The sequence below is a fragment of the Columba livia genome, chromosome 8, assembly GCF_036013475.1.
Source record: "Columba livia isolate bColLiv1 breed racing homer chromosome 8, bColLiv1.pat.W.v2, whole genome shotgun sequence".
Classification (NCBI taxonomy): domain Eukaryota; kingdom Metazoa; phylum Chordata; class Aves; order Columbiformes; family Columbidae; genus Columba; species Columba livia.
The window spans coordinates 10,958,409-10,970,916 of record NC_088609.1 but is presented as its reverse complement, the minus strand read 5'-3'; the positions used below and the strand labels follow the sequence as shown (position 1 = coordinate 10,970,916).

Here is a 12,508-nt window from a genome sequence, read left to right as displayed (position 1 = left end):
CTCATTCCCCTTCATTTTGTAAATTATGCACCGCCAATTATTTAAGCCAAATTGCTTGGCTTCCCCTCACCCTCATTGCAAGGCCGTGGCCTGCAGCTCCTGGGCCTGTCTGGTCTTCAAAATGTTTCTAAGGTAACGTTTACCGCGGAGGATGCCGTTTGCCACGCTAACCATGCAATTTCCCAACCACTCTTTTCCTTTACTTATAACTTTGCCAACCACGAACTATTTAAACTGAAATTTCCCATAGTGGAGCTCTGCCACAGATGGGTTTTCCAAGTGTTTTTGTCTGTTTTTTGTTTCTTTTTTAAATGAGCACGTGTTCGTAATGTTTTATGTTTAAGCATAAATATGCTTTATGTGCTTAAGTATGAAGAGACTGTGTAGTTCTGGGTACGTTAAGGCAAGGTTGACTCTTTCACGTCTGCCCACCAGGGAAGGAGCAGAACTTTCTGGTGATCCAGCACATAGTGAGGAAGACAAAAGTCAAAGGGCTTGTGTTCACTGGTGGGAAAGGGAGAAAAGCGTGTAGTCATCAAGCAGAGAATTCCCAGTTTACAGCAAGTTGCTGAAAGAAGGCGTTGACAGGATAGATGTCTCACCCCACTGCAGGACTCGTCCAGGTGCCCCCAGCAGGTCCGTAGGTTTGGGCTGTGCATTGGGAACATCCCAAAGCTGCAGAGGAGCAGGGGCAGCGGTTCCCCCCAGCTGTGTTTCTTTACTTGTTTGGCAGTTTCATTTGGTTTTTCAAAAAGTAAGAAAGAATTAAGTGGCCTTAGCAGGCAACGTTACTAACCTACGGGGTGGATTTTTCTCTAAGCGCCCAGCCCACGGTCACAGGAGAAGACACGGTTGCACTTGGTTGAAATATTTTCTTGCAAAGGATTGTCAGTGATACGTTCTTCGCTCTCCACTGTCAGCCCAAGCGTTCAGTTGGTAAAGTGCCCATAGTTTGCAATATATTGCAGGGAAAGCTGTGTAACTCCAACCAAAACCTAGATAGCGGGGAAGGTACGAATGAGATACTGAAGATAATGTGATTTTACAGTAAAATGTATCTCATCCCTGCTGAAAAATAGCCCTCAGTACCTTCTTTTTAGTTATTCCTATTGGGAGTTTTTTATAGACTAGTTTCTTATAACCAGGGTGATTTTTAGCCCATATTTTGCTTGGACTTTCTCTCATCTGGGAGTTCAAATGTGTGTGTGTGTGTGTCAGATCTGTCAGAAAGCAGCAGCTCCAGAGCCAGCAGAGGGAAAACTTGGAGCCCCTGCCACCGTCCTGGACTGTGTCACCGTCTTGCTTAAGCATCTTATCTGGCCTCTACATTAGTAATTAAACCATTCTCCACGTTACCTCCATGGCACCTGTTCCTGAGCTATATTGTCAGAAACAGGTAAAATGAAGTTTCACGCTTCTAATCCACCTGGAATGCTGCAATTACCACTGGTTGGGCTGAATCCCACATTCCTGGGGGATTACTGGCCCCTTTGCTCGCCCTGATTAGCATTTAGACTGCTGTAAGCTTACACACCTAAACACCGATTTACATAGGTGATTAAAATGCATTTGCTGCCCAAAAAGCTTAGTCAGAGGGGCGGATTCTCCCAATGTGCCTACGAGCAAAGCAAGGTGCACACGTTTCGTCTTGTCTAAGAGAGAAGCGGGGGCTTTAATGTGGGAACTGCTGGTTCTGCTAAAGGTCTTTGAAACTCTAGCTTGTAAAAAGCAAAATACACTCCCGCACATGCTGACTTGGTGAGATGAAACCTCAGAGGAGAAAATTAGGTGTGCATTTAGTTTCCATTACTTTTGCAAACAAGCGTCGCAAGGAATCAACCTCTGCTTGTCTTTGCTGCAGTTGGCCGTGAGGTCACTCAGGCGTCCCAGTAAAACTCGTTTTAAAGCCTATTAAGTTCACCACATGAAAGTGTTTTCCAGCCAAATTTCCCAATTAAACGGCTGTCCGCATTAAGTGGTTCCAACTCTACCTGGTGCCTTTTGGAAATGAGCATCTCTTCTTCGAATATTTCTCCTGTGTTTGGGAAGGAGGAACAGCTCAGCATCTTGCTAAACAATATTCTGCATTTTGAAATAATTACTTAATATGGTACTTTCCCTAGCCCCGTGAGTTCTGCAGTGATTATCTTACAACTGAGCCCTATTCAGGTTTCAATTTCTATTAAATAAGCTAAATCGACAGCATTAAACAGTTGCCTGTTTATTCTTTTTAACAGGAAATGAATTTAAAAGAGACGCAGCCACCCGTGAAGAGCTGTTGAAAGCAGCGATTGATGGGAGGGAGGAGGTGGTTTCTCACCAAAACCTTAAAAAAACAAACAAACCCTGCATAAAAAATAAAAAAATAATCACTTTTAAAATAGGAGAAATTTAGCTATGAACGTTTCTCTCTCTTTTCCGACTGGTAAATCATGGCGTGCAGAGGGAATGCCACGAGGGAAAAGGATAAATGAAAATGTGATCCAGTAAGTGTTTAATTATATAAGAAGAAAGAAGTGAACTTCTGGGAAAAAAGGTGTCTCTGGTGGTAGGAAAAGGCCCATCTTGGGCTCTGTGGTAGGATGTGAAGCCTTTCATGCCCAGGTTCCCAGGCTGAGGTTTCCCTGGGACTGGGGGAGCTGTCCGATGGGCAGGAGGTGTCCCATGAGGACCATGGCTCATCAGAGAAGTCCCCTTTCATGGTGCTCCTGCATGGCCCTGTGGCACCAGGCCCTGGAACCGCTCCTGACGCTCATAGAATTATTTTGGTTGGGAAAGATCCTCAAGATCATCGAGTCCAACCATAACCCACCCCTGGCACTACCCCATGTCCCTGAGAACGTCTTCTCTGTCTGTTCAACGTCTTCAGGGATGGTGACTCCACCACTGCCCTGGGCAGCCTGTTCCAATGCTTCACAACCCTCTCCGTGAAGAGTTCTTCAGTGTGACTCTTCCTTGGGATGTGCCAGCTGGTGAAGGAGCAAGGCAGGCGGCCTCGAGCATTTTTTAATCTTTCTTTCTCTCTTCCTGCTTTTTCAGGTACTCTGGTTTCTCATTTCTCCTTTCCCATGCATTGCCTCCTGCTTGCTCCTTACACCATGGGACAAGCTCCTGCTCCAGCTTTTTATTTGAGAGTTTCCAATTTACCCTGAGCTCTTCTTTTTCTTATTTAAAAAGGTGAAGAGCCCTTCATTCGGCTGCTTCTCTTCCACAAAATCCATTGTGGAAGGGTAGGCTTTTCCTTCCATCAGGTGTTGGTTTATTTACAAAGAAATAGATAGGTCTGAATGACTGAGAGCCTATTTACATCTGGTACAGTAGAGGAATTGTTCAGGAACTCTTCATCCTCAGGCAAAGATAATATTGGAGTTTTTGCCAAGAAAGAGTCAGCTTTGAAATATTATTTTCTTTTAACTGTGAGTAGGATTCAAATTCAGTGGACGTTCACTCTGCAGGACTGATAAGAGAACGATGCTGCCGCTGCAGCTTCCCCTCATCAGGTCCTCCTGGTGCCCCCGAGCCCACCGCAGCCTCCTCAGGAGCTCGTTTCACCATGGCATCTCCCTGACCACGCACAAGGACAAGTCCTGGCCGTGGTTGAGCCAAAGCTGAGGACTTGGTGCTGAGGTGCGGCCCATTATCTCATTGCTGGTACCTTCTCCTCCCGGGAGCTCTTCACTTGGTCCTTCTATTTCCAAAGAAAACCTATTAGTGTGAGTTTTTGCAGATACTGCCTATTTTCCTTTCCCTTTCATGGCTTATCTGCTTTGGCAAATGAGTATAAAATATTAGAATGATCCAGGGCTTGGGAACCATTTTCATTTCCAGACATCTGTGCTCCCAAGGCCCGTCTTTGAGCTTCCCACCACTCATGACGTCTCTGCGTGGCACTGACCTTGCAATCACTCAGCAGTCCCATGGTGCTCTGGGTGTTATCCTGAACTCAAAACATTCCTCGGAGAGCTTGACAGCAAGAGTTAGGACTTCACAAAATATATCCTGAAACAGTCAGTGCTTTAAGGCTATGCTGGGATTCATCCTTAAGTATGCAAAGACACACTGATAGAAGGATCACCTGTAGCAAGCATCCCTCCTCTGGGATGGTCTGGGGATGAGATCCAGAGCAGAAAATAACTGTGGAAGGTTAAAACAGGGGATGGGATGGCAGAACTGCAATATTTGTTCCACTACACCATGTGTGTGATTAACTTCTTGGACATCTTTGCGGAGGTTAATCACCCCCTGGCAGTGGGGTTTGGACAGTGCAGAAGGGGCTGCAGGACGTCCCGGTGGGTGATGCTGATGGACCCTTTGGGTCCAAGGGATCCCAGGGGAAAAAGGAGTTTTGATGTCCTTACTGATGAAGGCCGGCTGAAGCTGCCGCCTTGGCAAGTCATTCCAGGCAGGGAAGTGACCTCGCTATGAGTTCTTATAAGGAAAATCTTTCTGGTGTCCCAGAGAGAATTGGACTCTTAGGCAAACTACATCTTAAAAAACATAAACAAAACCAAACATGGAGAAAACCAGGTGGATCGAGGCCTCCTAACTTGGCCCCGGTTCTTTAGAGATTTCCAGATTTTCTTTTGAAATCACTGGATGTGAATTTGATACACGTGGTGAAAGGGGAAGAATTACAGCTTTCACATTTATGCACAATTTACCTTTTTATTTTCCTTTATTATCAGGGGGATATTCAGTAAATCAAGGTCCCCTGATGGGGCTCAGGATTCTGATTCTATTTGTGGGGTCCTGTTAGTAGCGAGGCAGTAAATTACTGCTACTTTGTTTGAAAATTTTTTTAGCCACAGTACATTAGCTCCTTTTGTTTGCTTTTCCACTGACGGAGTGTACGTTTTTATTTGAGAATTTGTGTTTCTTGAATGTCTCATTTATAAATAATACAGGGTGTGAAATTTGAAGGTCACAGAACACAACCTGAAAAAGAAACCACCCCAAGTTAACGTTGGGCATTCATGGCAAAAATCTTTCACAAAATACTTCACTTACCTTGGATTTTTCATATAACCTCAGTGTATGGGTGAATATGTGACCATTATACATAAGGTAACCATATATAATAACCTTTTCCTGGCTCATCCAGCTATCTTTGTTTATTTGAAAGATTGATAGATCAGAGGGTCAAGGGACGTGTTTTATTGAAAGTTTCTGTTCCAAATTTCCTGACGTTTTTGGTTTTAAAAAAAATAGACCTTTAAAAGGCACAGAAAGGGCTAATAAGAACCAGATCCTAAAGTGATGCTATGTCAAAATGTCAAAAATAACAGCTTTTCTTTGACTCTACAGCATTAATCTTGAGGCACATACCTTTCTATACACCCTTCCTTTAATAGCTTGAGTTTTTGTACGTGGCTCTTTACTGCAGAGCAGCTTCTAAAGTGACAACAAAATCCCTTGATGGCTTTCAGTAGTTGGGTTTATAGCTGGATGTGGACGTTTGTTTACCTATTCCAAATCACTTTTTTTGTGATAAAGCTTAGAGGCTTCCTACTTGTGCTATAAAACCGGTTCCTGAGTAAGGAAAAGCTTCATTTCCCCTTGCCAGATTACAGCGTCAAAGCTATCACCAAGACATCTGTCCTTAAACCTGAAAGTCGACTCATAAAAGCAGAGGCAGATGTGAGCTCTCAAATGCATATTAAGCATCCACAGAGGCATGAAGGGTAGTGAGTTGTCCGGTTCCTCTCCAAAAGCAATGGGATTCAGGTGGATCAGCCCCACATAGTTTTTAGGAAGCCCATGAGCATGTGTGCTCCGGTTTCCCTCCACAAGCCCTCCCTCCCCGATGGCCCAGGGCAATCTCCAAGCTGCTAATTATCAGAAAGTAGCAATTAATTCTGAGAATCCCGAATACAGTGAATATCACACGTGGACATCTGAAAAGCCATAAAGCCTCGGGCAGTGGTCAGCCTGTTTGAGTTCTGTAAATTATCCTTGCGTGGCACTAAACTCTAGAGAGTGTCCAGGAAGAGAAATCCCAACTCAAGCTGCAGTGTGTCCCGAATTGAGTCTTGCACATATACATCACTGGGGAAGCTCGTTCGAAAATAAGCTGGGCGAGCAAAGGCAGTAAAGTGTTTCCTTTTGTCGCAAGACAGTTGACATTGAATATTTCTGCATGATTGTCCGGACTTCTTTAACTCTAGTAGTCTTCATATGAGTTGCCAAATCATGGGTTGAGTGTGGTATCCCTTCCCTCCTGCTGTCATTCCTCTACTTCTATTCATTCAAAATAAGTGAATTTCCAGCCAGGAATCTTCCTTTTGCCCCTTTAATAACAATAATAATCAGAGTTGTCTTCCTTTGTGAGTTATGGACAGATCAGTGATTAATCCCTTCCCCACCACGCTCTGTCTATGGCCACGCTTCAGTCAGAGATCCTGCTGGTTCCTTCTTTAGCTGAACTGGAATAGCTTAAAACTCAAGTCGATTATCATATGGAACAACCAGCAAGACCCTCCTGTGTCTTCAGGCTGGGTGGGCTCTGGGTTGTTGACTGTCTCCAAGGACAACAATTCCATATAGAAAATTTCCAGTGGTTTGAGCTCAATGGTGGTGCCGATACATGTGAGTACAGGATGCGTCCAAATGTAGGATCATACTGGACTAATGGGGATAATCCAAAACTCTGAATGAACAAAAATGCTTCCTCCCAGACCTACGTTTTAAATCGGGCAGCCTGTGTTGGACCCTCCCATATGCCTCACAGGCTCTTTCTCTTCAAACAAACTCTTTGAGTTACCAGTCTTTAAATTTATCCATCTTGCAGGCACTGACTGAAGCACTTTTTGCATTTCTTCATTGCTCATGTGTGCTATGACAAAGAGGTGGTGAGCTGCTAAACCTTTTGGTGCAAAGAGATAAATGTAATATATACAGCCTGTGAGACTGGTGGCCCAGCTGCTTTATCCACCTGCCTCAGGTGGTTGCTTTAGGTGCTGCAGTGCAGAGTTCAGTTTTCAAACCCAGAATAAAACTTGTTCTCCAATCCAGCAGCTGGAAATGGTGTCCCCACAGATGGAGTTTTGCTTGAGGAAAGGTCTGGAGATGTTCCTCTCCAGAGGACTCTGTTGTTACATATTTATAATGGGAAGTATCATAACTTGGTACACCAGCTTCTCAGTCCCACCTGGATTAAAGCTGTTTTCAGGCTTGCGATGGCTTGAATGGAGACTTTAATTTTAGTTTTTCTTTTAATATTGTGCAAAATCAGAAGGGGATAAAGGAAAGGATACATGAAATTACAAGTCTTCTCAGAAAATGAACGTTTCAGGGTCTAATCTTGTATCCCCATAGTGCTTTAAACACCTATTGAAATCAGAAACGCAGAGCACACAGTGCTTTTGGGAAAAAAGGTCTCACTGTGGCCAGCAAAATCCTCCTCCAAGCAAAGAGGGTGTTACTGCTCTAAGATGTGTCTTTGGTAATTTAAGATAGAGTAACCATGTGGTCACTGAGGAGATTAACATTCCTTGGCCAGAGAGGACGAGCTTTTATTTTGAAAGCCACCTGGGTTCCACTTAAAAGTGGTAGAAAACTCCAGGATTTATGACAACCGGACAGGCTCTTATTTAACAATGTCAAGACACAACCGTGGAAATACACGCACTTTTCTCCTTTCCACACAACATGCTATGTTTTGTCCTTGCACAGCTGCTGCTATTCTGTAACATCAAACCTGCAAAAAGTTTGGCCATGAAGGATACCTAATATTTGGATTTTATATGCAGTGTCTCCAATTTATGCGCTTAGGATCATGAAGATGACTTATGATGTGTTGTGTTTGCGTTGGCAACAGCTCAAAACCAGAAATATATTTCAGGCTTGGCTTTCCAGATATTATCTCAAGTCATTTAAAAGTTCATTATAGGGCACCCGCTAGTGCTGCTATAGTAAAGGGGCTGTCAGCATTTTCCAAGGGTTTATAACTCAACCATTAAAAAAAAAAATCTCTGTGGGCTGAAACTTGGCATTCAGGGTCTGGGCCCAGCAGTAAATTGTTTTTACAAATTAAAAAAAAATCAGTTTGACTATTATTAAATTATAGGTGGGCTAAATTTTATTTAGGACTTTTTCAGGCTATTCTCCCATACTTTTGTAAATTAAAATGTTTCCAAAATGTTTTTATAGTGTCCTGGTCTCAAATATGGATCAGCTTTTGTTAAGTTCTTGAAACCTTGAGATTTAACGTAAAATATAATAACAGTGCTTATCCCAGCATAGCACTTTTCACCTTCAAAGTGCTTTATGAGCATTATCTCATTAATGTACATAACAGCCTCCCCATGATGTAAGAGGGATTATTATCCTCACTTTATAGCTGGAGAGATTGAGCCAAAAGCTTTAAGGCTGTTTTTGAAAGGACTTAGTTGCACAAATCCCATGGGAGCTTTGATTGGCTTTGGGTGTCGACTTCCCTTTGGCTTTCCTAAAAATCACAACTGAATGATTCACCCAGGACTAGCCAGAGCCAGGATTAAAACTCAGACTTTCCAATGGCCTGTGCCACTAGACTAGTTCATTCTCAGGAGCGCAGTCATTACTTTACATATAAGAAACATCATGTTTCTAAGAAATAATTATTTAGGTCAGAAGGAGTCAACTCTGGGCATCTGAAGAGCTCCTTGACGGCAGGGACAGTGTCAAATGAAACAACTTGTGCTGGAAGACCACGGCCACACGACACAGCATCTTCAGCCTGTGTGCAGGCACCGGGTTCATCCCCATTTCATCAGACCCGTTCGCCTCCAGCTGGAAGCACACAAGGAGGATTTATCCCGTTTTTCTTGGCCTTTGGGCCCAGAAGGAGGAGATGTTAATGCACATGGGGGTGACCTGGACAGGAACCTGGCGCAGACAGGAGTGGATGGTGGCAGGAGCTTTGGAGGTTTGATGGGCTTTGGTAGGTGAGAGCTGGACACAAGTATTAAACATAAAATTGGACAGCTCTTCAGCCCCTCCACACCACACAAGTTCAGCAAGGGATGGCTTTGGAAGGAATGCTCGTAATTTTGTATGCCTCGGTAAGAGTTCAAGGTTTTTTAGAAGCACTGTTAGACCTTCAGCATATTTGCAATTACAGAACTTTATCTGTGAGAAACATGAAGCTTCCAACTTGCTCAAAACCTGTGATCTGCTTGATCTGATTTAGGCTTTGGATGAAAAATTTATGGATTTGAGGACTAAGCTAAGCTGAATTTAGCAGATAGATTTATTTTTTTTTTTAGTGTTTATGTAGTAAATCGTTCATGGAGGAAGGCGGAGAACACTTAGAGGAGACAGGAGCTCCTGACGCTGAGGCTGTTTCTCTTTGTACCTAGAGAGTACTTGCACCATAGCTCTTGCATTACAGACGTACTTTTTCACTGACTTACTATTGCTACTGATACTTTAAAATCCTTCTCCAGCCCTTGGAAACCTACCCTACATTATTACTCCTTTATTTGCCTCTCCTGTATACCATAGGACCACTAAAACATTCTGTTTGCTGTGGTGTTTGTCAGCAAGACCATCACAGGACTGAGGCCATTCTGGTTTCTGGCTGTGTTACACTGTAGATATCTGAACCAGTCTTTGAAATGTTATCAGGGATTATATAAATGACTGTGGTACAGAAATGTTACATTGGATAATTAAGTGTGGTTATCCAGTTCCATGCTGCTAGTGTGATTTTATTAAACCCAGATTGTGGCGAGAACCCACGGATATATGCGCTGACCTCGATTGTGCTTCCCGGTGAGGTTATTAAGATAGCAAGTCAGAAACATTTCTAGTTGTGCGATGAAGCACAAAGAAATGATTCTGGGGAGCTGGAAGGCCAGGCTGACACCTCTGGCAAGAGACATCAGACCCTGGGGTCTGTCCTCACTGAGAGCTGCGATCTCTCCCCTTTTTACCCCATACACAGTTTTGTTAACTAATTAAATCCATGGGAGCAGAGCTAACAGTAAGATTTTGCATAGTTTCCTACCTGCACGTTAAAAGACTCATTGATCAGGGAAAAAAAATATGTGTGGGCAGCGCCTTTGTGCAAAACGTTGATCCTCGTGGCTCCTCGGGACCAAGCGAGAACAGGGATGCCTTGTATAAAGTGCTGTGCAAATACAGGGGGAGAGCTTATGTGCTAAAGAGATTAAATACGAAGGAAAGAGATACTGATATACACAAAACATAATGGAGTAGCTAGTAAAGACACGGTTAAAATAAGTAATTAGGAAAGTGGATTACTTAGCCACGTTAGTTGGCTAAGCTGGTTTTATACATACTGGAGATTTTTGTGTGCTTTTAGGCAGGCTTACTGCTGGACTTAACAGCAGATGCACCCCAGCATGGTGGAGCATAAGCAGCACAGCACAAGTTTATTTACTGATGGGCTTTTCCTGACCTGTCAGGTTGGCTCTGGGGGCACAGAAGCAAAGCTCAGCCTTGCATTACTCATTCTGGGCCGCCCTGCTGAGACAGGAGCAGACGATAATGGGGTTTGGCCACTAATGACCACTGTTAGGTCTGAACCTGTGGCACGGAGATGAAAGCCCACGTATTCCATTCCCCGTCCCCAATCCATCTCACTCTCTGCCTTTAAAGGATTTAATTAAATGTTGAATACAGTTAACTAGAAATGGCCCTTTTCATGAACGATGCAGAATGAAATAGCACTTGACAGGAGAAGGCAACGCTCATGAACGGATTAGAAGAGATTAATTTTGCTGAATTTTGATTTAACATTCTCTATCTTAACAGAATAATTCTTGATCTTCTGCTTGCACCTATCATGAGACCTATTTCAGATTTAAGATAAACTTTAGTATTCTTAGCAAAGGAAATACTGAGAGAAATAAACGTTTGTCTCCTAGACATGGTGCTTATTCCTCCATCTGTGCAGTTAGTTCTTACAAAGTCATTGACAACATCCTGTCTGCACCGCTCTGCAAATCAATTAAAAATGGCTCTGAGATCTTCACTTCTGAGCAATTAATTTCATATACTGCTATATTTTGTGGGTCTTAATGTGAACGGGGGCAGATCTGCATAGGCAGAGACATGAAAACGAGCATCCAGCTTTCTGATACATTTTTTTCATGTTTATTGGTTAACAAAAAGGAAAAATAAAAGGAAAAGGAGAAGCAGTGTTACTTTCTTTTTCTGAAGCCGGATAGGATGATGTTGAGACAGCAGAGGGAATCCATGAGTGTATGAAGGAGGATAAGTTTTCAAGAAATACAGCGTTACTGTAGTGTAATGGAAATTCCAAAATCTGTTCCTTTTATTACCCTGCAATACTATTGCTGGCCCTGAAACACCAATTAACAAGTATTATAATTTTCTGCTAAATTTAATAGTCACTTGCTTTATTTTCCTTTCAAAGACAAGCACGAATCACAGAATGTTAGGGATTGGAAGGGACCTCAAAAGATCATCTAGTCTATCTAGCTTTCCGTAAATGACATTTCCTGAGCTGGAATCCTTTATTCACCCTTTTATTCTACCACAGATTACTTCTTGACGCTTGATGAACCTATGAACAACATCACCACCACCCTGGGCCAGACCGCTGAGCTGCACTGCAAAGTGTCCGGCAATCCTCCTCCCACGGTCCGCTGGCTGAAGAACGACGCTCCGGTGGTCCAGGAGCCCCGGAGAATTTCCTTCCGTGCCACGAGCTACGGGTCTCGGCTGCGAATAAGGAACCTCGACACCACGGACACTGGCTACTTCCAGTGCGTCGCGACTAACGGCAGAAAGACTGTCTCTACGACGGGTGTGCTGTTTGTAAAATTCGGTAAGTTTGCTCCTTTTAAGCCGTGCAAACTGTTACAGCTGCAGAGAAAAGCACATTTATCCATTGAAAATGAACACACTGATGTAGTGGTATCGGCTGGTCTCATTCAGCCTAAATTTGGGAGCCTCTTTGGGATGGCAGTGTATCCTTGCTGCCTGTTTTCCTGAGATGCTCCTGTTGGCAGCTTGATGGTGGCTTTTACTGTAATAAAAGCCCACTGGAAGCAGGGCTGAAATGCAGGGGTCACTAAACAGCAGGGTTCATTAATGCGCTACCTGAGTGGGTTTGGGCCAAACAAGAAAAAACTATTTTATTCTCAAGTGCTGGAGTGACCTCCTGTAAGTGAGACATTTCAGCTTGCACTGTAGGCATATTAGTGATATACAGGTATATATATATACATATATATGGCGGGTAAAATAAGCACTTTTTCTTCAAAGTTTACATATATATACAATTGCCTTCAAAACTGATCTTATGACTGAGATGATTCCAAACAAGAAACAGGTTTTGTGTGTGTTCTCCTCCACTGCCACATTTCAGAGGGGAATAATTCACTGTAGTGAAGATGTTTGCAGAGAATTGTAGTTAATCCTCTTACGAAATGGGCAAATAACACACAATGAATGATGGATGTGAAGAGTTTCATAAATCTCCCAAATTTTCAAAATTCCAATAAGAAATTAATCATTAGATGTTCTTTCATAAGGC

General features: G+C 43.1%; 1 protein-coding gene across 3 annotated transcripts in view; it reads left to right on the top strand.

Moving 5' to 3' along the window:
• Positions 1–12,508, top strand: part of ROR1 (receptor tyrosine kinase like orphan receptor 1) — a 155,445-nt gene that overhangs the window by 104,459 nt on the left and 38,478 nt on the right. For all 3 annotated transcript variants that reach the window (XM_065071994.1, XM_065071992.1, XM_065071993.1), the window contains one exon: positions 11,510–11,797. In XM_065071994.1, coding sequence (XP_064928066.1) covers positions 11,510–11,797 — 288 coding nt within the window. The remainder of the gene's footprint in view (positions 1–11,509; positions 11,798–12,508) is intronic.